Source organism: Vitis vinifera, chromosome 9 (genome assembly GCF_030704535.1).
Source record: "Vitis vinifera cultivar Pinot Noir 40024 chromosome 9, ASM3070453v1".
Classification (NCBI taxonomy): Eukaryota; Viridiplantae; Streptophyta; class Magnoliopsida; order Vitales; family Vitaceae; genus Vitis; species Vitis vinifera.
Genome location: NC_081813.1, coordinates 20,892,767 through 20,916,953, shown reverse-complemented (window position 1 = coordinate 20,916,953; position 24,187 = coordinate 20,892,767). Strand labels below are relative to the sequence as shown.

Here is a 24,187-nt window from a genome sequence, read left to right as displayed (position 1 = left end):
AAGGCGTCTATTTCCCAAGATAAACGGTTTTGAGTGGCAGCAACAACACCTTTGCAGTCACTCCCGACGAACTGAACTGTGTCCGACTCTATCACAACAGAAGAAGGAAATGAAGGTTTGATGATTGTAATGCCATAATTCAAAAACTTAACCCCTAAAGAAAGTCAGTGTCTCTTTATATAGACTTTTAAAAAGAAGAAAGAGACTGTTAACATTCAAGAAGCCAAAATGTTTTGGCTTCTTAAGGGTTTTAGGATTATGGAAAAAGGGTTAAATGCATTCACCCATTCAATGTATTCACGTGTTAAATTCATTCACCCAATCAAAGTATTTGCTCAATTTTCAACATATACAATATAAGCAAAGTGAATACATATATATACTCATTTGCTTAAATAGATGGTATAAATGTTATTAATTTTATTTTAAAAAACTATATTAAATACCTTGAAAGAAATAAATCTTATGAAAAATATATTTTCAAAAGCTAAGAGCCTGTGTTGGTAACTGTTTTCTAAAACAATTTTGAAAAATAGTTTTTGAGAACAATTTTTGAAAATTGTTCTCTAATTTTTGTAGAACAAAAGTATATTAAAAGCCCAAAATGTTTTTAACTTATTTTTAATATTTTAAAATATGTTTTAAAAATAATTTTTATATCTAATATTCTATTTTTACTTATTCTACATATTTATATAATTAATTTTTAAAACAAACATAAAAAATAAGTGAAAATAACATAAAACAAGTAAAAGATGTTTTCTGAAAATACTATATTTTTTATTCTTAACAATACAAAAAAGAAAAATAGTTATTGGTTTCTAAATATGTTTTTTGTTTTTCCAAACAATATTTTTTTGACCAAAATACCCTCAACTAGGATATTGCAATAAATGGGGTGAGGAGTCCTCCTTTTGGCTCCATACTCTTCACCCTGACGCCAGCTTCCACCAGCACCACCACCAAAATGTTCTCTTCCTCCAGAGATGCCCAAACCCCAAATCGACGTCCTACATTCTCCCACGCGTCGTCATCCGGGGGCTCGACGATGCGTACCGTCGATGTGGTCACGCACTCGTGTCTCTCCCCCCTCTCGACGCTACAGAGGTGACCCCACTACTAATGCTCTGTAACTGCACTGCAGCAGCGGTCACCTGCAGTTCTGAGAGCTCCAACCGTTTGATTTCTGCGGAAATTTTCTGAACTGTGGCCTTTTCAGAGGTTTTCTTTGAAATCGCGTCCGGAACTGAAGCTTTTTGAAGAGTTTTTCTTACTGGGTTTTGCTCAAAACGTTGAACTCATGAAGGGTTATTGAGAATTCAACTCCAACTACCGCTTCTTCTTTTTTTTTCTTTCTGCGGTTTTTCTTAGAGTGAACCCATGTTGTGTTTTTGAGAATTCAGCACATAAGACTTCCTTTTGAGGGCTGCTTCAGAGGCCCCGTCTGATGTCTGCAGGAATTTTATCGCAAAGTGTGGCTTTTTCCGAGTTTTTCTTAGAGGGTTTTGCTGTAAAGGCTGAGCTCATGAAAGGATATTGAGAATTCAACAGCAAAAACTACCTTTTCAGGTTTTTTTCTGAGCTCTCATTTGTTTTCTGCAGATATTTTATCAGAAACTGAGGCTTTTCTGAGTTTTTCTTAATGTGTTTTGTAACAAACTCCGAATCCATGAAGGTTTTGTGATAATTCAACTCCAAAAAACTCATTTTCATGAGATTTTTCTTGGTTTGTCTCAGTTGGTGAAGAGTTTTTGAGAATTCAACGTCAAACGCTCCTCTTGAGAATGGAATCGGGTGTGGCGCAGACTCCGGCAACGGCGACGGTGACAGCTGCGGCAACGGCGACGGCGACGGCGCCAACTGTGGCGACCAAGAACCCCGATAAGAGCAAGAGAGATGAGTGGAGCGAAGGTGGGGTCACAAGCCTGTTGGATGTGTACGAATCCAAATGGTTGCTGCGAAATCGAGCGAAATTGAAGGGAACTGATTGGGAGGACATTGCCCAGCAAGTTTCTATAAGAGACAGTGGGATGAAAGCCCTGAAAACCCCCAATCAATGCAAGAACAAGATCGAGTCCATGAAGAAACGGTATCGCATTGAATCTTCGGTGAATGGTCCTGGTTCTTCATGGCAATTCTATGGCAGAATGGATGGTTTGTTGAAAGGAACGTCCGTCCAAAATAGGGGCGGAGATGTCGGTTTTGGTAATGGGGTGGCAGAGGATGCGCCGGTGGCAGCACCAAAGGTGGTGGTGGATGATTCCGAGAATGATCCAAGGAGAGTTTATGCTCAGGTTGTTGAAAAAGGTCGAAATTGTGAGACGGCCGATTTACAAGGAGAGAATCATATACAGGGTAGTCATCAGAATGATGGGTCAAACACTGTCGGAGATGATAGTGAATTCAGTGCCCCAAAGAGCAAAATAGGCAATGTAGGAGATGGGTCCCGAAAAGTGAATCCATTTAAGCGGAGGAAAGGACTAGGGAGCGAGGTTGCAGAGAGTATTAGGTTGTTGGCTCATTCAATGTTGAAGATTGAGCAGGCACGGATGGAAATGTATAAGGACTCAGAACGGTTGAGGGTGGAGGCAGAGGTTAGGAGGGCAGAAATGGAGCTTAAGAGGACAGAGATAATTGCAAAAACTCAGCTGCAGATTGCCAGACTTTTTGTTAAGAGACAGCGAAAGGAGGACGGTAAAAGTGGGACTTCTGCTTTGATTGCTGAACCGATGGTGTCAGTGGAGACTGAAGAAAAAAATGGTTAGTTATGTTGTTTATTTAAATGATTATCACTATTTTTCTTTCTTGGTTTCCTTGGTTGGATTTTGTAATTGTATCTGTTTATAGTTTTTTTGAACTATTTTGTTCAACCCTTGATCTGAGTCATGCTGTTGTGTTTTGGTTTTCGGTTCTTTCTTTTGTTTTGTTTTTTGTTTTTTTTTTTTTAAATTTTGTCTTGTTCTCTCCATGAATTTAAATTATGTTGTACATGGCCATTTCCTGCCTAGTCTTGTGTTGAAGGGCAAAAAGGATCGTTGTTGTCTTCATCAAGCAGTTGGGATTCAAGGATTTTAGAATTGAACTGATACTGAAATCAATTATATTGCCCATGCCATTGCTAATGCTAATGCAGATGCTGGGATCATCATCAGTACCGGTAATAACTAATGCAAATTGGATGGTCCAAATGACAAGCGTGCTAAGATCATACTTGAGCAATAAATGATACAAATTGGTGTTGTACAGTAGTTAAAACTGTTGTTCTTTGATCTATCAGCTTTCCTCAATTAGATTGTGAATGAACCATCAGCTATATACGTATGTATGTATATTACATTTTAAATTGCAATCACCATGTAAAGGTAAAAGATCGGTCTCTCTTCTTTCTTTCTTTCTTTTGTCTAATAAGTGAAATTGGCAGGAAGTCTCTTATTAGATTGTGAATGAACCATCAGCTATATATGTATGTATGTATGTATGTATGTATATTACATTTTAAATTGCAATCACCATGTAAAGGTAAAAGATCGGTCTCTCTTCTTTCTTTCTTTCTTTTGTCTAATAAGTGAAATTGGCAGGAAGTCTCTTATTTGAAAAAAGTTAAATCAACCTTTAATGGAAAAAGAAAGAAATCGAAAATATTTATAATGCCAATAACTCTTTATAATTGCAAATACTTTTCCTTTGGTGGGGGTTGTTTTGAAGCTTTGACTAAAGCTTCTAGAGGAAACCACTTATACTTTGGCTATGTTTAGTTTCTTGAAAACTTGACAGGAAATGCATGGAAATAGAGAGGAGAAGTAGAAGGAAATGAAAAGTTAGAGAGTTGCTTTCTTATGGATATGTTAGGTTCATCGTAAGAAGAAGCTATGAAGAACCATACCCCTTATCTTGGCTTGGTGTCTTTAAAAAGAATGGAATAGTGGAGATTTAAGGGGTTTGATTCCCATAAAGGATGCACAAAGAATATGGAATGCATTCATTGTTTATTTATATTTTTAAATTGGCAATAAAGACTATATATTGACAAATGCTAAAGGAAGAGGAGAAGAGGGGGGGTTGGTTGCAGGGCGCACCAAAGTATATAAAGAGTACTAAAAAGGCTAAAAAGAAAGAAAGATGATGGGACCTTACACAATCAATGAAATGAAACAAAGTGGAGACATCAACCTTCAACCTTCGAACCACAAATGCAGAGAGTGAGTAAAAACACCTATTAAAGATTGAATCGATCACTCAATCTCATCAAAGGTTATAATTTCAGTCCAAAGAGATAATGGGGCTTAAGAGGTGCTCATTTCTATACTTTTTGGAACACTTAGGTTCTTGTGATGTATGAGAGTTGTATTTTTCGTTTTTGTTTTTTTATTTCCTCCATGCCCTTTATTTACATAACACTCTCATTGTATACTTGTGTTTTGTCACCTCCATAAATAAATAAATAAGCTCAACCATTTTGCACTTGAAGCTTTTCTTATTATGGGTGTTGGAGCATGGCATATGTGTTGGACCCAAATCCTAATATCTTAAATTTTTAGGAAAATTGATTGTTTAAGATGATATCATAACTAAGATTTAATTGGAGGTCTAGGGTTTTGTCCTCCCTCAATCAATTTATCTATCTAATTATTGTGACAAAAAATGTGTCCTGTTTGTTGGCAATGTGATATGTGCCTCTCACAGTGAGTATGGGGCCACACATGAGGAGGGTATCAAAGCATTGTGGAAGCTTATATTGTGAGGAAATATGGTTGCCCAACAATGGAAAAATGGAAAATTGCATTGAAGATAACATCTACCATTTTTGCATTTGAAGTTTTTTTATAAACAAAGTAAAAAAATGATGATAAAGAAAAAGACCATAAGCTAGTTCATATAAGGTATATAGAGGCAATAAGGCCCAACTTGGTAAGAAGGCAAACATTTCCAAACTCCAAAAATGAAGCCACTACTAAGAAAGCAAATACAATGTGTTTAGAGCTATATCCTTTACCTTAGCAGTGTCGTTTTCTTGTTCTTGATGGTTTTGTGATGGTTTCTGATATTGGCAATAGTGTTTATACCAATGCTCACATGAGCTATAATAGGTAATGAAGATAGATGAAGTACTCCAATTGTTATGTATCAGTTCTTCGATAAATTACTTATATGCATATAAAAGCTTGATTGGGTAAATGAATTGAAAATGGATAAATTGTAGGAGATGGTCTTGCTACAATTTGTGAACTCACTTTAGGGAAAAAAAAAGTATTAATAGCTTATATTGCTAAGAACGTTACAATTCTAAAGATGCTTACTTGTTCATGAGCTTTGGGTATATAGAGATATCGATACCTTTTTTCAGATGTTTAAGATGAAACTCATGCCTATGTGACAATCTAAGGTCTATAAAGGATCATTTGTGACATACGACATTTGGAATCCCATTTACCCTGTCATTTTGGTTAGAATACTTGATAAGTACCAAGAAGCACAAGCTAGAAAGCACAATGTGTCCTTTGCATACCTGTATAACTCCAAATGTTAAAGATTTATTATAATCTAGCATATTATTCTTTGATCCATCAATTAATTATTCTTATACTAGTTATAAATTGTATAATAAACATACCTTGTCTCCCTATTGGATCAAGAATAAGGTTAAAGGGATAAAAACCACCAATATATGTCAAGCCATCAAATTTGCCCAATAACCAATTGACGTCACCAATAAAAAATAAAAAAATAAAAAGCAATTGACGTTGTGTGCATTATGTAGACATAAATGAATTCCCAAAATCATTCCATGTATGTAATCCAAGGATATTTAGTAGATAAATGTCTTATATGGAAAAAGGGAAAATCATCTTAGGCTCTAGAAGGTAGATTATTACCAACTCTACTTGGCATTCAATGTCCACTTAAAAATAAACTCACCTAACACTACTTGTAGGTGGTATGAGGTTGAGTTATTGATGGATGATGGATCTAGAAAAGTGGTTGTTCTACTCCATTTTCCATAAATGATTTTTCCACTATTCATTTGTGGGCAAAATTTTAATTATAAGTACTATCCAAATTGGGTTCATTTCAAAGATGCTTTGAAACCAACAAATGGAGAAAAAGGAAAAAAACAAAAGCAATTCCAATTTCGTTTCTCTTATAACTAACTTAGGAACTTTTACTTAAGAATTGCAACAATTTACAATATGAACAATGAAAAGTCATTCCAACTAAGAATTCTAATAGTGATGGGATGTTAACACCATGCCAAGTGGTTGCATCATTATCCTTGGAAGTCATTGTGTAGGTTCCCTTTGATTTTTCTTGTTTTATTCGTTCTTCAATGAATGGTGGTAAAAATAGGATTCTCTTTTGGAATATATTTGGTGGCAATATCAACCTCTATGTTTTCAGTTCTCAAATCTTTTTAGGTTACAAGAACTAGGGCCTCTACTATCTTATCCATATTAGGCCTTTCTTCTTCTACACCGACTTGGATTTTCAATTTCTATCATTATCTTTTTTATTAGAAAATTGATGAGCTTGCACTTCTTGTGCCATTTCTCATTCATGTGTGCTGGTTCCCTTCCTTACAAAATGTAACATTTGGTCATTAACCTCATCAAGGTAAGTCTTAGTCAATTCAATCTTTGAAGTTGCTTCTCAATTGTGAGTGAAAATTTTTTCCGTAACCAATTTCACATGGAAATCTAAAGCCTAAGTAAAAGCTTTTGCTTGGTTAGTGGCTAATATGAAGGTCAATACTAATAATTTTTTTTTTTGATAAATAAAAACCTAAATTAAATTAAAAAGAGCCGCCAAAAGAGGACCCGAAGATGAAGGTCAATACTAATAATGTGCTACAACTAAGGAGACCTTGCGAAACCCTTAATCCAAACCACTATGTTATGTGCTCGGCAAGTGGAAAATTGATTGATTATCATTTTTTACACTATCTTGTAGCATTGGAGCTATAGCATTCATTATTCAAAAGCATTGGAATTGTGAGGGTTCCCACTAGAAGTATGGTGAATATGTTAGCCATATCTTTTAGGATTTTGAGGATCAAGAGGCTCATCTAAGAGTCATACTATTTTGGTATTTGGAGAGCTTCACTTTGATATATATTATCCAACGGGAGAGGAATGCATAAAATTTCAAGGATATATAAAGGACATAGAATATTTGGGAGATGGTACACTTCTTTGCCTCCTATGGGTTTTTGTCACCGACACCTTTGAGGGCGCACCTTTAAGGTATTTTCTACTAAATTGGAACCCATCTTGCAACTATAAGAAGACAACTAGAGAGATGCATCTTATGTTCAGACCACCTAGGTAAAGATCTAGGACACTACGAATTTGAAATGTGCTTAAAGAGCAATTAGGTATGTGTGGGATCTTATTCTAAATATGCTAAAGAAGGTAGCTTTTGTGGATATTCCTGTCAATGCTTTACAACTTTATTGAAAATGGTATATAAACCGAAAGGGTTAAAAGAGAAGTTGTTCCCTATTTAGGTTTTGTTTTCAGTGGGTTCATTCAAGTTAAATTCTGATGATTGTGCATTGGGTAATCTAAGTCAGTTGTGAATTGGAGGGGTGATCATAGGATAGAGTGTTTTAGGGGTGGGAGCTTTCTCAAAACTAGTATAAGATGGTTTAGTCATTGAGGCAAATATTTTAGCCCTTTTAGAGGGCTTGCTATGGGCTCGAGCTCATTACCCTTTAACCAAGGGTAGAAGAGGATTCTTCTATTTTCATATCTTAGGTGTCTAAGTTAGAGGGAGGGCCTTGGAGGTATTGTCGATATCTTCGACAAATTCTATATATAACTTAGGACTTGGGTTTTTACTTTTCATGATCTCCTCATTCAGCTAATAAAGTTGCCAATCTTTTAGCAAAGAGAGGAGCTAAGCATTTGGTTCCTTTTGTAGGGGAATTTTTGAGGGAGTAGAGACATTTTACCTTATACAAGCTCTTGTGGATTTTGATCAGATTTTGGAAGGATTTATCATCCTTCATTTGTGCTTTAAAACTTCTATCAGTGAATTGGTTTTGTTTACCGTAAAAAAAATCTTCCTTCCTTTTGTTGTGCTACATCCAAATAGTCATTATTAAGATCTTTTTTAGGCAAGTCCTTGTATTCTAAAATTGGAGGCGTGGCTGATCAAAAACACCTATATGCATACTTGCACTTGACATTGATGCCCAAATCCAAGCAACATTGATCTTCGCTAATTTGTTCTTGATTGTGAATGAGAATCCTGGGGCTTGGATTGAGGCCAGTGCAATGATAGATATACTTAATGCTATGATTGTTGGGGTGGCAGTAGGGTTGGTGGTATGTAAAGTTTCTCCTCTATGATTCATAGATGTCAGCTTTTTTCCCTCTATTTCTAAAAAGAAGAAAGTTTCTAATTCTAAACTTATCCCTAAAATTTTTGGGATTGGATCTGTTTAAATTATAAATAAAAGTACTTGATTGAGAGGGAGTTAGTCACAAGTGGTTGGCCCTTGATGTAGTTTATAGGTGCCCAATAGTTGAGAAAAATTTTAAATAGCTTAATGGGTTGAAGAAGGCCTATGCTTCCTTAAAGGAGAAGTTAATTGTTGAAATGGGTACTCATATGCTAGAAGTACAAGATTTTGATTCCATTTTTTATTTTTTCAGATTGGATTATTTGAAAGAGGTCTATGGGATTGTATGGGTTCTTGTACATATTTAGTCTTGTATTGGAATCCAAAAGGATGACAGCAATTGTGTGATTAGAAAGAGAAATATCTGCAGAGTACAGGCTATACATATGGGACCGGAAAATGCTAGTCCTTTGGGAAATTTTCAAGCTTTAGCAGATGGGACAAAACTATTTTCAATTTGCAAGAGGTTATAGTAGCTGAGATTGATGGAAGGGAATATAAACCATCTAAGTCAAATGTTTGGGCTGAAATTTTTGGAGCACCAGATGTCTTTGTTTTGTCATGGTTAGGCCCAGGGTGTTCCAAATAAAGCTCTGTAAGTGGTTATAGTGATTCTATGTAGAGCATGATTCTGTGTGATGTATTTTACTGTTTATATATAATATACTTTGGCCTCTTTACTTATCAAAAAAATGATTCTGTGTGATGTATATCATCAAGGGCATATATAGGTTGCAGAATGATGGGTGATATGCCAATTTTCTGGTGGAAGAGTTCTACTCCTTTCTCTGGAAAGCCATCTCCCAAGGCTATCAGAATTTCCCTTGACATGTTAGATTCATTGTTAAGGATTGATTATTGATTCCACATAAGACTACCAATCTTTTTTATTTGTCATACTCTCTTCTCTGACAGCTTTATAATATTTGACTCTCCCATATCTAGCCTTTCTTCTCTTTGTAATTCTCCAGCTCACAATTCAGCCTTGGCAAAAACTTGGTTTCATGAAATTGATGACATTTCTTGTCCTTCCCTTTGAAAAGGCAAATATCCTTATATTCATTGAATGAGAGGTGTTGGTCTTTGGATTGTGAAGGCATTTTTTTTTATTCCATTCACTTCTTCTATTTCCTATGAAAGAGATATAATCAGACCCACTGATTAAGGTTCTTGGTACTTGTGTCATGGAAAATACAGTGACATGCATTTGATCAAAGTTACACAATGGCACCCTAAACCAAGGGTCAAGTCTTCTTAGAAGCTTGCAATCTTCATGTTCTTGATGACAAACTAGCTAACCAAATTTGTCTAGCTAGGGAAAAAATTGTCACTGCTATGTAATGGCATCAGATCTGGAATTTGGGTCTATAAAATTGTACCTTGTTAAAGGTACAAAATTCTTTCTCACTAGTGTTTGTTCCTATTTGTTTCTCTAATAGAGGCATAGTGTATGACATTTTCTGTGTTCAGCTTAATATATCTTCATTTTAGATTATATGTGCATACTTAGAGATCTCTCATGGCTATATATGTTGTAACATTTTTGCATAACTTCATCCTTTTTTTAATTTCTTGCTAGGCAAGACAATCCTTCAATCGTTGTCTGATATAGAGACAGTACTCACCAAAAAATTGTTTTCCTATTTGATGTTTAGAACTCCTTTCAGCATTAGGAAATTCAAATGCTTGATGAAACCTCATCGAAATGCTTGGCTAGTTTTGTAGGAATAAGAACTTGAAATTCTTTGCCTTGAGGATGCATTTGGTTCATGGGTTTCTTAACTAGGGAATGAGTAGCTTATATCCAAGTACAAGATTACCGTGTTTTGGTCTACCATTGTGAATCTTTCATTTACCAAAATTTACTTATCAAAAAAAAAAGATTACCGTGTTTTGGTGCATATAACTTTGGGATTCTTAATTTCTTTCAATATGAGATTCCCTCAAATTTGGGGAAATCTAATACCCATGGAGGACTTGGAAGTTTTTATGGTCCTATTTCTAAGGAATGAAGATGAAAGAAATGTAGACAACTTGATTCAATTTTTGTAAATATTACTCAAAAGATTGTTATGTAAATTGATACTAATTCCCATGTACACCAAACACTATAATGGAAATAGCATAGGAGTTTCAAATTCCCAATTTTAACTAAATGTGAAAATGGAAATCTCCTATCAATTAGATTCCAGGAATTTTTTTTTTCAGAAAAATATAATTTCAATTTCCTAGTTTAGGTTCCGGCAAACCAAATGCACTTATATGCCTTATTGGTTATTGTGATAACTAGGAAAACAATTACACCTATTCTCTTAATTTACCTTTTCCTCCTCAACTTTTGGTATTTGTATGGACCACTATCATAACTATATGCAAACATTATTTTGTAAGTCAAGGCATTAGAAAAAACTGGAAAAAAAAAAGGTTGAGCTACCCTGAAACATAGCTTGTATACAGGGATCACCCATAAACAAAAGGAAATGGCAAAAAGAAGAAAAATGAGAAAAACAAAGCCATCGTCCAAGTCCTAGAGCACCCTTAACACACCAATGAAATTTAAAAAGATAAACTTCCTTCTTCAGCAAATGCTCCGACAAGGCAAACAGAGATTTGAAGGAAGATGTCTTTCTGATTCAGCTCCAACCACTCTAAGCCTTAAAAATTATTTACTCTCTTTCCATAAACACCAAAACAAACTCAAGAGTCATCTTCCCTACTTTCTTTTACCGTTATCTAAAATACAAATCACCAATGTTATCTGGTTTTGATTTTCTTGATTAAATCTCAGCATCTTCAGATCGTCTTCCAAATTTGGTTTAGTACTTTATGTTCTTTGTCATGTTTAGTGCTTCCAACACATGGGCAAAGGCTCAAGCTCCTATTCTTTGGTGCACAAAATCATTTATATTATGTTGGAAGCAAATCACATAAGTCACCAAGATGCTGCAAAGCTGGTTTATCATTACACCACCATCCTCATCATCATCATAATTATTGCTGCTGTTGTTGTAAAGCTTCAGTTGCTATGCATGAGTGGCTCATGGAACCACTCACCTGCCAATTTCAGCTGTTTACTTTAATCTCTTCTGCACTTCTGCGTGCTTTAGTCACTTATTTTGTTGTTATTGCTGTAAACCTTTAGTTACTATAAAAAGTGTTGTTCATGAAGAGTTACTTCACCTGGCAATTTCAGCTGTTCACTTTCCTGTCTTCTGCACTTCTATGTTTTTACTTTGGTCACTCATTTTGCAAATATTTGCTGAACTTTTCATTCATAAAAAGATACATGCCTTGGAAGCTAATATCAATGTCTCTTTGGAAAAATCCCATAAAATTTGGGTGTAGAAGCCAATTTAGATAATGCTTACCTTGTATTGTTGAATTGCAGGATGATTAAATAAATATCAATGCTCAAATCTGACGCTGACATAGCAAAGTGATATAATGCTTATTTTTTCAACCATAAAACTCATACTGGTAAGATTTCTGGTATATGTAGATTCACTGATTGTTTTGTATGAATATTGCATTAAATGATTGGACAATGTTATTTTTTTTTAGAATCTAAGAACTTTGAAGAGAACTTATAGTCAAAGGACCAAAAAAATAAGATTGCCCTATCATTATCATACTCTTCCCCAAGTCCCTGTAAATGGTGCTATGGAACCTTTGTTCTTTCAGTAATATTAACATGTCATCTTTGAACCATTTGGTTTGATTACTTAAACCTGCTTGATGTTTTCTGCTACACAATAACAGTAGGCCTGGCCACAACAAATAATTCCAAATATCTAATCATTTTTGGATAAAATGACTTAGTTACTCTATTTATAATTAAAATTCTCTAATTTCTTAATTAGTAAACAAAATATTTTAATAAGTTTTTGTTATTTGCTCGATCAAAGATTGTAGTTTACAAATAAATATACCAATGTATTTGTAAATAAAATAGTTTATTAATGTGACATTTGAGATGCATGACATGCATGGTTAATGTATCTTATCCACGGCTATGATGGATGAGGACATAAAATTATTGAGGGGTGTTGTGCCCTTATCCAGTATCTTCATTCATGTCAGAAAGATCAAAGATATGTAAAGTACAGTCAATAAATGAATTTGACCAACTCTTTTTTAAATATTTTTCTTTTTCTTTCCTTTTTTTTCTCTTTTAAATTGATTGCCATCCTACTGATTGACAAGAAAGAAATTAGAATTTATTGAACAACTAATGATGGTAGTGATATCTTCATTTGACCATTTAGCAATGGGCACCAGAATCAAGTAACCGTTTCAGTAAAAATGATTAGTTAGTCTATAGTGAATTCAATAATCAGGTAAGTAGGTACATTTCTAATCTCTGGGGACCAGTTGCATGTTTAATTCATGGTCTTCTTGCAATCTATCTGCCCATTTCTAAAGCCAGAAGAAGCTAATATGCTCATTTACTGGCGTTGGTCAGCAGTAGGGGGTGCAGATGATTCAAAGCTTATTATAAGCTGCCAATCCATTTTTGTTTTCTCCATGTTGGGAGTTCAATCCAAGTCTAGCTGAAGCATGCACATGTTACAGCTTTCTTCCAATCTACACAAATTCCCAGTTCATGCAGCTCCAGAGATTTGACACTAAGACTGTCCTTTACATTATTATTCCAATGCATATTCCACTGCAGAACCAGAAGCTTTTATTTCCATTAAGACACTTTAAAATAATAATAATCATGGTAGAAAATTGTTGGAAATGAAAAAAAAAAAAAAAATAGTTACATGTGGCTTGTGAACATTTGTTGTATCAAGCATGAAAGACTATCATTACTTATAAAATAATAATAATAAAGCGTTGAAGATTCTTACTTATGACTTACACATAGTCATTGTTTTTCCTTTTTTCTCAAAATTATCATTGCATATCCACACCATTGCCCTTGGAAGGCTATTGCTCAATATTTCTTCAATTTCTTTTATTTTATGTGTTTCTTTGTGAATAATGGTTCAAAAATTCATTTTTAGGAAACTGTGTCGTGTGGTGATTTACCCTTTGTCTTCAATGCCCAAATCTCTATAGGGTGGTGAAGATGAGAGGTTCCCACTTATCTTCTATTTTAGCTTCCTCTTTCTCATCCCCTTCTTGGAGCCTCAATTTTTTTCTGCATCCTGTCCAACCAGGAATCCAAGAAACTAGCTTTTCTAATATAAATTCTAACTCTTGCCCATTTATTGCCTACCTTCCCTGATGTGAGGGTTTTGGTTATTGACTTCATCAAGTTTATTTGCACTCGTTTCATTCCTTAAAGCTTTCTCTAGCTGTACCAATGATGTTCCTTTTCTAAATCCAAAACCCCTTGTAAGCTAAATTTGCATGAGTTACATGCAAAAAGGGTTGATATCAATGATTTGTTTAAGGTGAGGAGGCCTTAAAAGTCCTTTGACCAGAAATAATTTGTTATGTGTTAAGAGGGATGGAGAATTAATGGATAATCCCTTTCCATGTTGCCCACTAGCATTGAGTTTGCGGCATAGGCTAATTAAATTCATTTGTGGTTGATTGGATTCTGCAAACAAGCGTGGAGTAGATGTTAATTAGTCCTTTTAAGAGTTTTGGGGGACTTCCTTGATGCAAAGTTTTGTAGAGTATTGCTACCATTATTTTTATTGCAACTATTTAGTAAGAAGGAAATGCAAGGATTTGTTAGGATATGTGGAGGCCAATAGAGGCAATAAGTGGTCACAAATAAAATCTCGAGCCTTAAAACAATACCAAGTTTCCCTAGCTCCTAGTATCTATCCCATGAATTAAAGTTTGTTCCATTGAATGTCTCCCTCTCTTTCTTACATCCCTACCTACTTGATATCGGCTCTGCATGTACATTTCCATCTCATAGTAGTGGACATGTCCTTAGAAAAAATGGTCAATCTTATGTACAGGAACTACCATGCATTTCATGCTCCGAATTGCCAAGAATCCATTTCATAGTTCTCTATATATGAGATATATGCCATGGACTACTGTTAATCTAGAACATGAAGATGTCATTTATTGAATAGGAATTCATGTAAATAAGATTATCTATTATTTTATATGAATATGTCCATTTATGAGATATAAATGTACATATAGAGTCTATACTAGGTAGGTAGAAATATGATGAAAAATGGGAAACACCTGGTGGAACATGGCTCAAGTTCAGGATTTAAATACTAGGAGCTCACAAACTTGGTGTTGTTTAGGGCTTAAGATTGTGTGTGTACTCTCTTTCCTCTATAATTTTTCTATAATATAGTGGATTCATTCTCTCTTATCCATGGATATAAACATAACTAGCCAAACCTCACATACTTTTGTGCAACAAGAGTTTGCTTTATCTTTGCTTTGTGTGGTGGTTGTGCTCTTTTTTTGAAGCACTTTATCTTCTATGTTATTGTTGTTGGGATAAAGCCCTTAAAAGAAAGACATAATGCAACAAAGTTAGACTTGAGCTTCCACTTATCTATCCATTGTATGCATTGATATTGGTTTGACCATTCAAACCCATATCACTTACATCGTACATAACTTAGATGTATTAAGAATTGTACAAAAGATATAAGTCATGGGTTCCTTACAAGATGATAAGTAGTTCATGGATTTGGGGAATCTAGCAGAGACTATAGTGCACTATCTCCTAATTTAAGGGATGATTTATCTTGGCCATCAAGATAAGGTTCTCATGGTAAGTGCACTAGTATATGATTACACAATAGACAGGACCAACGGTAAATCATGACATAAAACTATTAGATTATCATGATTCACCAAGCTACTATATTGCATATACTCTCAACCTTAAGAGGATATTGAATTTGTGCTGAAATCAATAGGAGACTTTGACCTATGGGTGAGACCTTAAAGCAATCATATATTCCCTACAAATTGAGTCACTGTTAATAAAAGCATCATGATATCTTTTTGGATTGAGACAATTTGTCCCCTAATCCAAAGGACATGTGATTATGAAATCTATAATTGCAATAATTCCTTGAGTGGAATTTGACATATGCTCTTTTTGAGTTAAAGTATGTTAGTTGATAACATAATGGGAGGATTTATAACTTAAGGATTTGAGAGATAATCTTAATGGGTTGATAACACTACCCTATTAGGTTATGGACAAAGAGTTTGTATGCAATGAATGGTAGATCACAACACCCCCACCCCCCCCCCCCCCCCAACCACCTTGTTAAAGAAAGTTCAAAGTCTTCACTTAGTAGTCGACATTCTATAAGCGACTTGTCAAGTCTACGAAGCTTAGATTTGGCTTGTTGTAATTTTATAGGATATTGGAGTGCAGTTGACTCTCTTTAGTGGAGTGTTAAGTCAACCTTAGAATTAGATTCTGAGGGAGTCATTATTTTGCTATGGGTCCTAGTGGTCCCTGCACGAGTTTCTTGTTCATGGTGGCACATATGGGTTTATAGTTCATAAGTGTGCATAAAAGCAAAAATTTGCATTAGATCTTATGAATAGTCTTTTTGAATTAGTGGTGTAGGCTAATTAATTAATTGGAGCCTATTGGGACTAATTATTTAATTAAGACCCAAGTGAGCTAGATTAAGTGACCCAAGCCTAATTTGAGGTCAAACCCTCAAGGGTTTAAGATTTAGACTTTTGCCATTTGGTCCATCGTCTTCCAAAGAGAAAAAGAGAACAAACTCTAGCCACACTCAAGAAAGGAAGAGAAGCTCAACTTTCTCTTGTGCCAAGGTCTGCAAAGGGAGAGATCGGGTGAAAGACCTTTGGATAGACGAGTTCTACGACACTCACGACATCTTTTTCGAATTAGATTCGATTTAAGAACAGACAAATTGCAGGTATGTAACTATATCTCTAGATCTAGGTTTTAATATGGTTTTTATAACCATTGTTTTCCATTGCATTTGATATAGAGAGCCTAGGGATAGATAACATGCACCCTATGAAATCCAAGGCCTAAGAATGGAATAATCTGGGGTTCCCAATAATTGCACTAACAGTAATGTTCTAACAATATGGTATGAGAGCCCTTGGAGGCTTAGAGTAGTGATTAGTGAAACCTCTTTTTGGGAGTCCTTTGAGCCTTCTTTTGCTTGTGTACAACTTAATGTGTGCAAGTTCAAGAGGATGCATGAGGAAATACTTACTGTTTTGTTCACTTTAAAGATTGTGTTAACCTAGGTTTTGATGGATGCTCTTTGGGTAACCAAGGGCAGCTAGGAATTGGTGGAGGGCTTGGGGATCATCATATTGCGATGGTAAAAGCCTTCTCCAAACCAGCAAGCAAAGATTGCTATTCAGACTAAAATTTTAATTCTTTAGAAGGCCTAGTGCAAGCCAAAGTTTAGGTCCTTTCAACCGTATGGTGGAAGGAGCCCATGGAGGTCCAATGGGCAGTTTTGCTAAACCTTTTATATCTTCACAGCATTAAAGTGTTTCTTTTCTTCGGTTCCTTGCTTAGCTAATGAAGTGGTGAATCTCTTAGCTACACAAGAGCTAAGCTTTTGGTGTCTCTCCGAGAAGATTGTTTTGCCTCCCTAAGCTATTCTTAGTGGGTTTTGAGTTGTATCTATCTCAGTTGTACGCATTTTGGGGGCTTTTCTTCCTTTTCTGTCACACTTTATATGGCAGAAAGATGTCTTATTCTTCTTGGAAGGACATCTTATTCTTCTTGCTTCTTTGTTATTAATTGAGATGAAATAGTTGTTTCTTATATATATATATATATATTAAAAAAAGGTTAACATTATATATTATTATGTTCTTTTTCTTTCGTTTTTTTTTAAAGTTCTTTCATATGGAAAGGCATCCACATTTAAGTTGAAAGAGCCACCTTACACCCATAATAGATTGTGATATTGCTTTTTCCCCCCAAAGTTCACCTAAGTAGTTATTCTTGAATTATTTGCTTGAAAAGAGTGCCTTATAACAATTTGTGAGAACATTACGCATTAGTGCTAAATTACAAAATCAACTCTATTTCCTAAAAAATTATTAATAATTAAAAATTATTAGTTTGTAAGCGACTAGTATAAGGTAACCTGATGTATTACCCTCATAATATGAATTCAGTCCACTTTTGACATGCCATAAGGTTGTGGGCACCTATTTAGTTTAGAACATGCAGTTGGACTGAAATTGCCCTTGTCATAGTTTTGTGATAATAACTAACAAATGGTTCCAGATTCCAGGTTCCATCCTACTTTGGAGCCGTATGGATGGAATAAATAGATGTTTGCTTCTAATAGATTAACTAATTGCATTAATTGATGATATGTCCCTCTTTTAACCATAGACTCAGTCCCTCACTCCGGAAAGGAAGGAGAGAGCTTTTGTCGCCAGCGCTACTGCTATAGTGGGAGGCATGGTCAACGATAAGTGGACAAGAACCAGTAGAGAATTCTCACCCCATCTTCCTCTTTCAAAATAAGCTACTCCATGAGCCCTGTAAGGGAAGGAATACTTCCCTTTGGTGGGAGAACCCTTTGTTTTGGGACCTAGTTCTAAAAAGAGTTTCTAGAGGGCTAGATATTGGAAGAGCTTATTTATTTCCTTAGGGGAGAGAATTACCTTGTTACAATCTTGTTTAGCTCAATCCCCTCACTTTGTTTGGATTTTCACAATTGCAGTCATGTTAACAACTTGGCTATCAAAGGGACCTGGGAAACTGCTTTCAGGGAAGGTAGGAGGGATCTTTTGATAGGTTGGAATCAGGTGTGAGGACCAAAAGGTGAGGAGGATTGAGTATTAGTAAGGTGACCTTAAGAAATAAAACATTCTTGGGAAGCAGCTTTAAGGTTTCCATAAAGATTGATACTCTATTTCATAGGGCCATTAATTAGGACCTTCTATAGGTCACTTTCTGATGGTGGGATGCCAAACTAGGTTAGGTAGTTGCACTAGTGGATAGATCAAATGTTGTGCTTTCAATTTCATAATCTTCATCTTTGTTCTAGGTCAAGAGATTTTATCGTTTGTCACAAATACTAAATTTTTTTTCTCCATCCAAATCATGGAATTTTCAATTTCCATCTCAACTCATTGGACTGTGAAAGTGATGATCAATCCTTGCTGTTGCAGTCTCTTATGAATGTCCACATTTTGCCATCTTTTCCAAATATTCGTGTACACCTGTTCCTTTTTTAACTCTTGGTATTTCTGTGTTTTCAGTTCCTTCACCTATGGCAAGTTTCAATTGGGAACCTAAGGCTTTTGCCTGGCTTCTAAAGACAAAATTTCAATACAAATGACATGTTAAAGCTAATGGGGCCTTGATGAGCTCTGAATCATGTGTGGTGTATTTTGTGTTCGGGCAGTGGTAAGACAGTTTTTTTTTTTTTCTTGCAGTGTCCTGTAGCATAGGGATTGTTGCACAAGCTCTTTGTGCCTGCTAGGGCTGTTTGGGAACCCTCCAAGATCTGTGCTTGATTTACTTCTTGGTTTGGATAGATGCGCAAAGGATGAATACATTGATATATAGTATCGATGATGAGCCACCTTACATTATAACTATATCACTTGTGTGAAATGACAAACAAACATTATTCTTTTCATAAAATTTAACATGCCTTAAAAGATTTCATTTTACATGTCTGTCCTTCTATGAGCCAAACACTCAATTAGTTCATTCAAAGTTCTATCAGAAGATCCACCTTTCTTCACCGCTTGCCTCGTCATTCTTTTCAACTCCTGTGCCCTCTCTCTAGCCTTCCTCCCCTCCACTCCACACATCAACTCCTTCACTTTATCACAGATAATCTCACTTCCAATTGTTCCAGTACCCTCTCCCACTACTTCTAGAATCCTCATCCCAGCTCCCAATCTTTCTGCAACCTTAGCATTGAATGGTTGCTCAGCCCCCATCGGCCAAGCCAACATTGGCACCCCCATTGACAAGCTCTCCAAAACTGAATTCCAGCCGCAGTGGCTCAAGAACCCTCCCACTTTTGGGTGTGCTAGTATTCTACGTTGCTCCACCCATGTCCTCATAATCAAGCCCCTCCTTTTCACCCTTTCCTCCCATCCCTCTGGTGCCAACCAAGTTTGGGATTTCACCACCCAGATGAATGGGTGCATGGCCATCTCCAATCCCAAAGCTATCTCATCCATCTGCATATTACTCAAGCGTGCTTGTGTGCCGAATGACACATAAAGCACAGTATCTGGCCCATCTTGTTTGTCCAGCCACTCAATGTATGGATAAGAAGTTTGGTTCTCTTTTTTTGGTTCATTGGCACCTTCATCATCTTCAATTTGATCACAAAGCAGAAGTGGCCCAACGCACCATGCTTTGGCATCATTACCATAGAATGATTCCAAAGCAGCTATATCCTCACTTTCAAGCTCTTCAAAGCTATTTACAACCACCCCCCAGCTCTCCATATCTGCTTTCCCAGCCTCCATCACTACTTTGGAAAGTGGATCATTGGGGTCAGTGTACCGGTGGAAGTCAAAGAAGTCTGCTCGGTGTAACTGGAATGGGATTGTTAACTCTGGAAACTGTATGACATCTGATGGCAGTGATGCTAAGATTTGTGGAGCATGTGAAAAAGCAGCTTTTGATATCACTTGAGGTAGAACCCCCATACCATGAGAAACAACCCTAGGAATGTTAAATGAGCGGCATGTGTCAATCGTCCAGCTTAGAAAGAAGTCAGAGATTATGCAAATGGGTGGACACCCAGCTTTAAACATATCCCTTAGAATGTTCTCAAAGGGTTCTTTTAGCTTTTTGGTGGCTACAATAAACGGAAGGAACAGATCTACTGAAGGAATATCAGCAGTGTTCTCTACTCCTTCTGGCAGTCCTTCAACTCTAGGAAATGGTATTATAGAAAGAGAGATTTCTGGAGTTCTAGAGACTCTAGAAAGGATGTTTTGAGAATTTGCAGGGGTGGTGATGATGGTTACCTTGATGCCACGGCGAGCAAGGAGCTTGGATAGGTCTATCAGTGGGGCGGTGTGGCCCTGTGCCAAGTAAGGGATGACCACTACATGAAGAGGAGATGCAGAACCCATGATTAATGGTGACTCTTTTTCTCTTTTAGTGGGGTTGAATTCCAAAAACTTAAGATGGGCTTTATAGGGATTACTTTGTAATCATCTCTAAATTCTAAATAAATTCAAATTCAACCAAGATAGAAGCTTATAATTTTTCTTTTAGGAAGAAGCTAATTATTTTCTTCAATGCAAGATGAAAATTCTCTCAGATTTGGCAAAAGAAAAGGGTATTTATGGAAAAGAATCAGTCCTTATTAGTTATGATATCCATTTGGATTTTCTTCTTATTATGGAACCAAAATTTGAGATTATGCTATCACCTACCGAAAATAATTTTGCCATGCCTTAATTAATGATAGAGAGTAATTGCATTTAGTATGTTATAAAATCAGAGATATTTCATATCTGTATATCAATTATCTTATTAAGAGGACAGGTTATATTTTCCAATAAGATAAGCAAATTGACATACTGCAGGTATGGTAATGAATGAATTTGACAGGAGACTAACTCGTCTCATTGGTTTCCCGTCTTCATTAGTTAAATGCAATTTTTTTTTCCTTTTTTTGGTGAAAATCTAAATATATGATTTGACTAGATTGAATATATATGACTTTGAGTATTTGATTGGATTGAATTATACCATGATGTATTTATGCAATTCTTATAGTATTTTAGGGTAATTTTCAATGTATTTAGTTAAATAGGATATTTGTCATCTCCTCATATAGCATTTACTATGATCTTCATGGATGTCACTTTATTGGAGCATCTGAAAGTTTGATGTTCACCTTTATGTTGTGCTCGCCTGAACCAACTTCATCAAAGCTCTGATTATGGACTTGTTTTTATGAATATTGCATTAAGTGATTACACAACATGTACTCTTGTTTTTATGAATATTGCATTAAGTGATTACACAGCACTTACTCATTTAGAAACCAAAGAACTATGGAGAAAACTAACTGTCAAACAACCAAAACAATAATTTACTGAACAAGAAACTCTTTCCAACACCCTGTTAAAATGTATTGGAACTTCTGTTCTTTCAGTAAATATTAGCATGGCATAGTATGACTGTTCTGTTCAGTCCCTCAAAAATGCTTGATGCATTCGGCTATACAAATAACTAACACCAAGTAAGTAACCATTTTTAGACTTCCCACTACTGAATGAAGCTAGTTGGAAGTAAGGTCATTAGTATCAGCTATTAGTCGAAAGGCAGAAAGCAAACTACTGACACTAAAGCACTAAAGTTGCCTTAACTGACCATAATAAGGAAACATTATTACAGTAATTAATAGAGGAAGAAAAGAGGTCTTTATAACCAGAAAGTAGTAAAGCCAATAGAGAACACCAATTCAAGTATTCCACCCCTGCCCCCATACTTAAGTCGATGTTTCTATTGAGGAAGCCTTCCGTTTCACTTACTGGAAGTGGTAAAGAGCAGTTGTCTTTTGATTGAGTAGAAGAACTAAACCTAATTATACCATTTGTAATTAATATTCCCTAATCTCTAATAAATAAATTATTTAAACCCTGTTTCTTGTTATTTGTATGATAAGAAAATGTAGCATATAAATGAATAAATGCATATGAATGTGAATAAAACCGTTTCAGTGTGGTGTTTGATATGCATGACATGCAAGGTTCAAGTTCTAATCTGCAGGTGGGTTCATCAAAACATGAACATCACATAAAGTTCCTGAATGGTGTGGTGTCCATGTCAAAGTGTCTTTGTCCTTGTGAGAAAGACATTTAAAGTACAGCATAAGAATAGACTTTAACTTCTTTTTATTTATTTAGTATTCATTTGAATACATTTCTTGTTTTTTCATACCTCAAATTTTAGGATTTCCAAAAGTGATTTTTGAAGACATAAGGTAAATCTGTACTTTTTGTACAAGATGTTCTACTTAGCTGCTTGCAATCAATCTGCCCACCAAGAAAAGGAAAAAAAAATAATTTGTTTATTATGGTTTATTCCATTTGACTTCTGGAAATTATCAATCCATATCACTGACTGCATTTTATCACATTGTCTTTTTGTGGGCACATTAAAATAAATTATTCTGCTCAAAATAATATGTTTTATGAACTCGTTTCAGAACAGATGATGTGGATGTTTGTTTTAGATAGATAAATACTTCTTCAAAAACTACCCTTGCATACCCATTTATCCATGCAGCAAATTAACACTTAAACATCATTAACTAATAAATATTAGAAAATATTGACAACAAATTATGAAATCAAGTTGGTTTTCCAAAAAAAACTAGTAAATATTAGAGATCTTTAGTTTGTAGAATACTAGTTATTTAAGGCAACATAAATTACCATCTCCATGACTTAAATGAGTCCTCTTTAACATGTCTTAAGGTCATGTGCATGTAGTTTAGATCCTACATTTAAACTCATTTTTCATTATTTCCAAGATCAAGTTGGTGCTTTGCCTGGTTGTTATTACACCATAATAACAAACAAATGATACATTGGGGTCCAAATGAAAGGAGGTAGGTGTTGGTTTGCAGCGGAGGCCAAATCCTTTGAAATCTATGTGGAGGAAAGAGGGAAGTTAAGAGGAAAAATCGTTGGGAGAAACAAAGGGCTCTCTTGGTGAATTAGGTTTGGGGAGCTTAGTTTGTGCAACTTGCTAGATGGGATGGAGGCTTGTTGTAGGGAAGAAGATGGTAAGCAGTGCAACAAAGTCTAGGCTGAAAATGGTAGAGAGTTCAAGTTGGAGGGTTAGTCAAACTAGCCAAGGAGGTATATCTTTTGCTTGGTTAGTTCTATGGAGGCGAAAAGATTCTCTCTTCTTTCCCAAAGAAAGGGGTCTTCCAGGGGGGTGGGCAATCTTAGCCGAGAAGCTCTGTAGTATTGGTGTAGTTTCTTCTACAAAGGCAAGGATGCACCTACCCCCAACTTTCTCAATGATTGCGGAGCAAGGGGGCAGTTCTTTGGAGGTGGTGGAAGGGTCGTACACAAATTCTATAAGGAAAGCATGCAGTAGGATGGGTGAAGCCATCTGGATTCAAAGTGAGACTAAGGAGGTTCAGAGCAAGGAACTATTGAGGCCGTGATTGGTTGGGAGATAGGGCAAAGGGGCTGACCTAGGTCCAGAGTTGGAGGCATTAAACTCTTGGGTGGCCCATAAGTGGCCTCTAAGAGGAGGAGTGAAGATCTCTATGTTAGGGTGATGTCTTGTTCTGTTTGACTTTAAGGACAGTTCTAATGTTGAGAGGGTGTTGTCAAGGGGCTTAAGAAGGTTTAAGGAAAAGGTGTTACATCTAGACAGGTGGGCTCTAGAGGTAAGATGCTTTCGGAAAGATTTGGCTTATGTTATTGTAAGGTGGGAGGTCTTCCAACCACTTATTTGGGTCTTCCCCTTGGTGCTCCTTCAAATTCTTTGACATTTTAGGGTGGGATGAAAGAGAGGTTTCACAAAAGACTGGCAATCTGGAAAAGATGGTATAGTTCCAAAGGGGAGAGGCTTACACTGATTTGAAGCACTTTATCTAACATGCCCATCTACTTTATGTCACTTTTCTAGATATCAAGGAAGTGAGGATGAGATTGTAACAGATTCAAAGGCATTTCCCTTAGGGTGGAAGGAATTTAGAGAGAAAGCTTCATTTAGTGAAGTGGGTTATTGTTTCCCCAGATAAGAAAAATGGGGAATTGGGAGTGAGGCGTCTTGATTCACTCAACAAGGCTCTTCTTAACAAGTGGATTTAGCGGTATGCAACGGAAAGGGAGGCTATCTACAAGCAATGTATA

General features: G+C 35.9%; 2 protein-coding genes across 6 annotated transcripts; one reads left to right on the top strand and one right to left on the bottom strand.

The window, feature by feature from the left end:
- Positions 1 to 921: 921 nt before the first annotated feature.
- On the top strand, positions 922 to 18,922 carry LOC100267221 (trihelix transcription factor ENAP2). Of its 5 annotated transcripts, XR_786652.3 has the most exons (4): positions 928 to 1,569; positions 1,738 to 2,760; positions 11,790 to 11,878; positions 18,581 to 18,748. XR_786652.3 is itself a non-coding variant. In XM_010656853.3 (3 exons), the coding sequence occupies exons 2-3, from the start codon at positions 1,785 to 1,787 to the stop codon at positions 11,792 to 11,794; spliced, it is 981 nt and encodes a 326-aa protein (XP_010655155.1). In that variant the 5' UTR covers positions 922 to 1,569; positions 1,738 to 1,784; the 3' UTR covers positions 11,795 to 12,109. The 5 variants fall into 5 exon arrangements, 4 of the variants coding, with proteins under 4 accessions (XP_010655155.1, XP_019077926.1, XP_059595730.1 ...); XM_010656853.3 differs by lacking the exon at positions 18,581 to 18,748 and having other exon boundaries at positions 922 to 1,569; positions 11,790 to 12,109; XM_019222381.2 differs by lacking the exon at positions 11,790 to 11,878 and having other exon boundaries at positions 18,581 to 18,922.
- A 72-nt stretch (positions 18,923 to 18,994) lies between these two features.
- On the bottom strand, positions 18,995 to 20,428 carry LOC100244909 (UDP-glycosyltransferase 90A1). The gene has a single exon (XM_002273822.3). It carries the CDS (start codon positions 20,426 to 20,428, stop codon positions 18,995 to 18,997), a length of 1,434 nt encoding a protein of 477 aa, XP_002273858.1.
- Between the last annotated feature and the right edge of the window lie 3,759 nt (positions 20,429 to 24,187).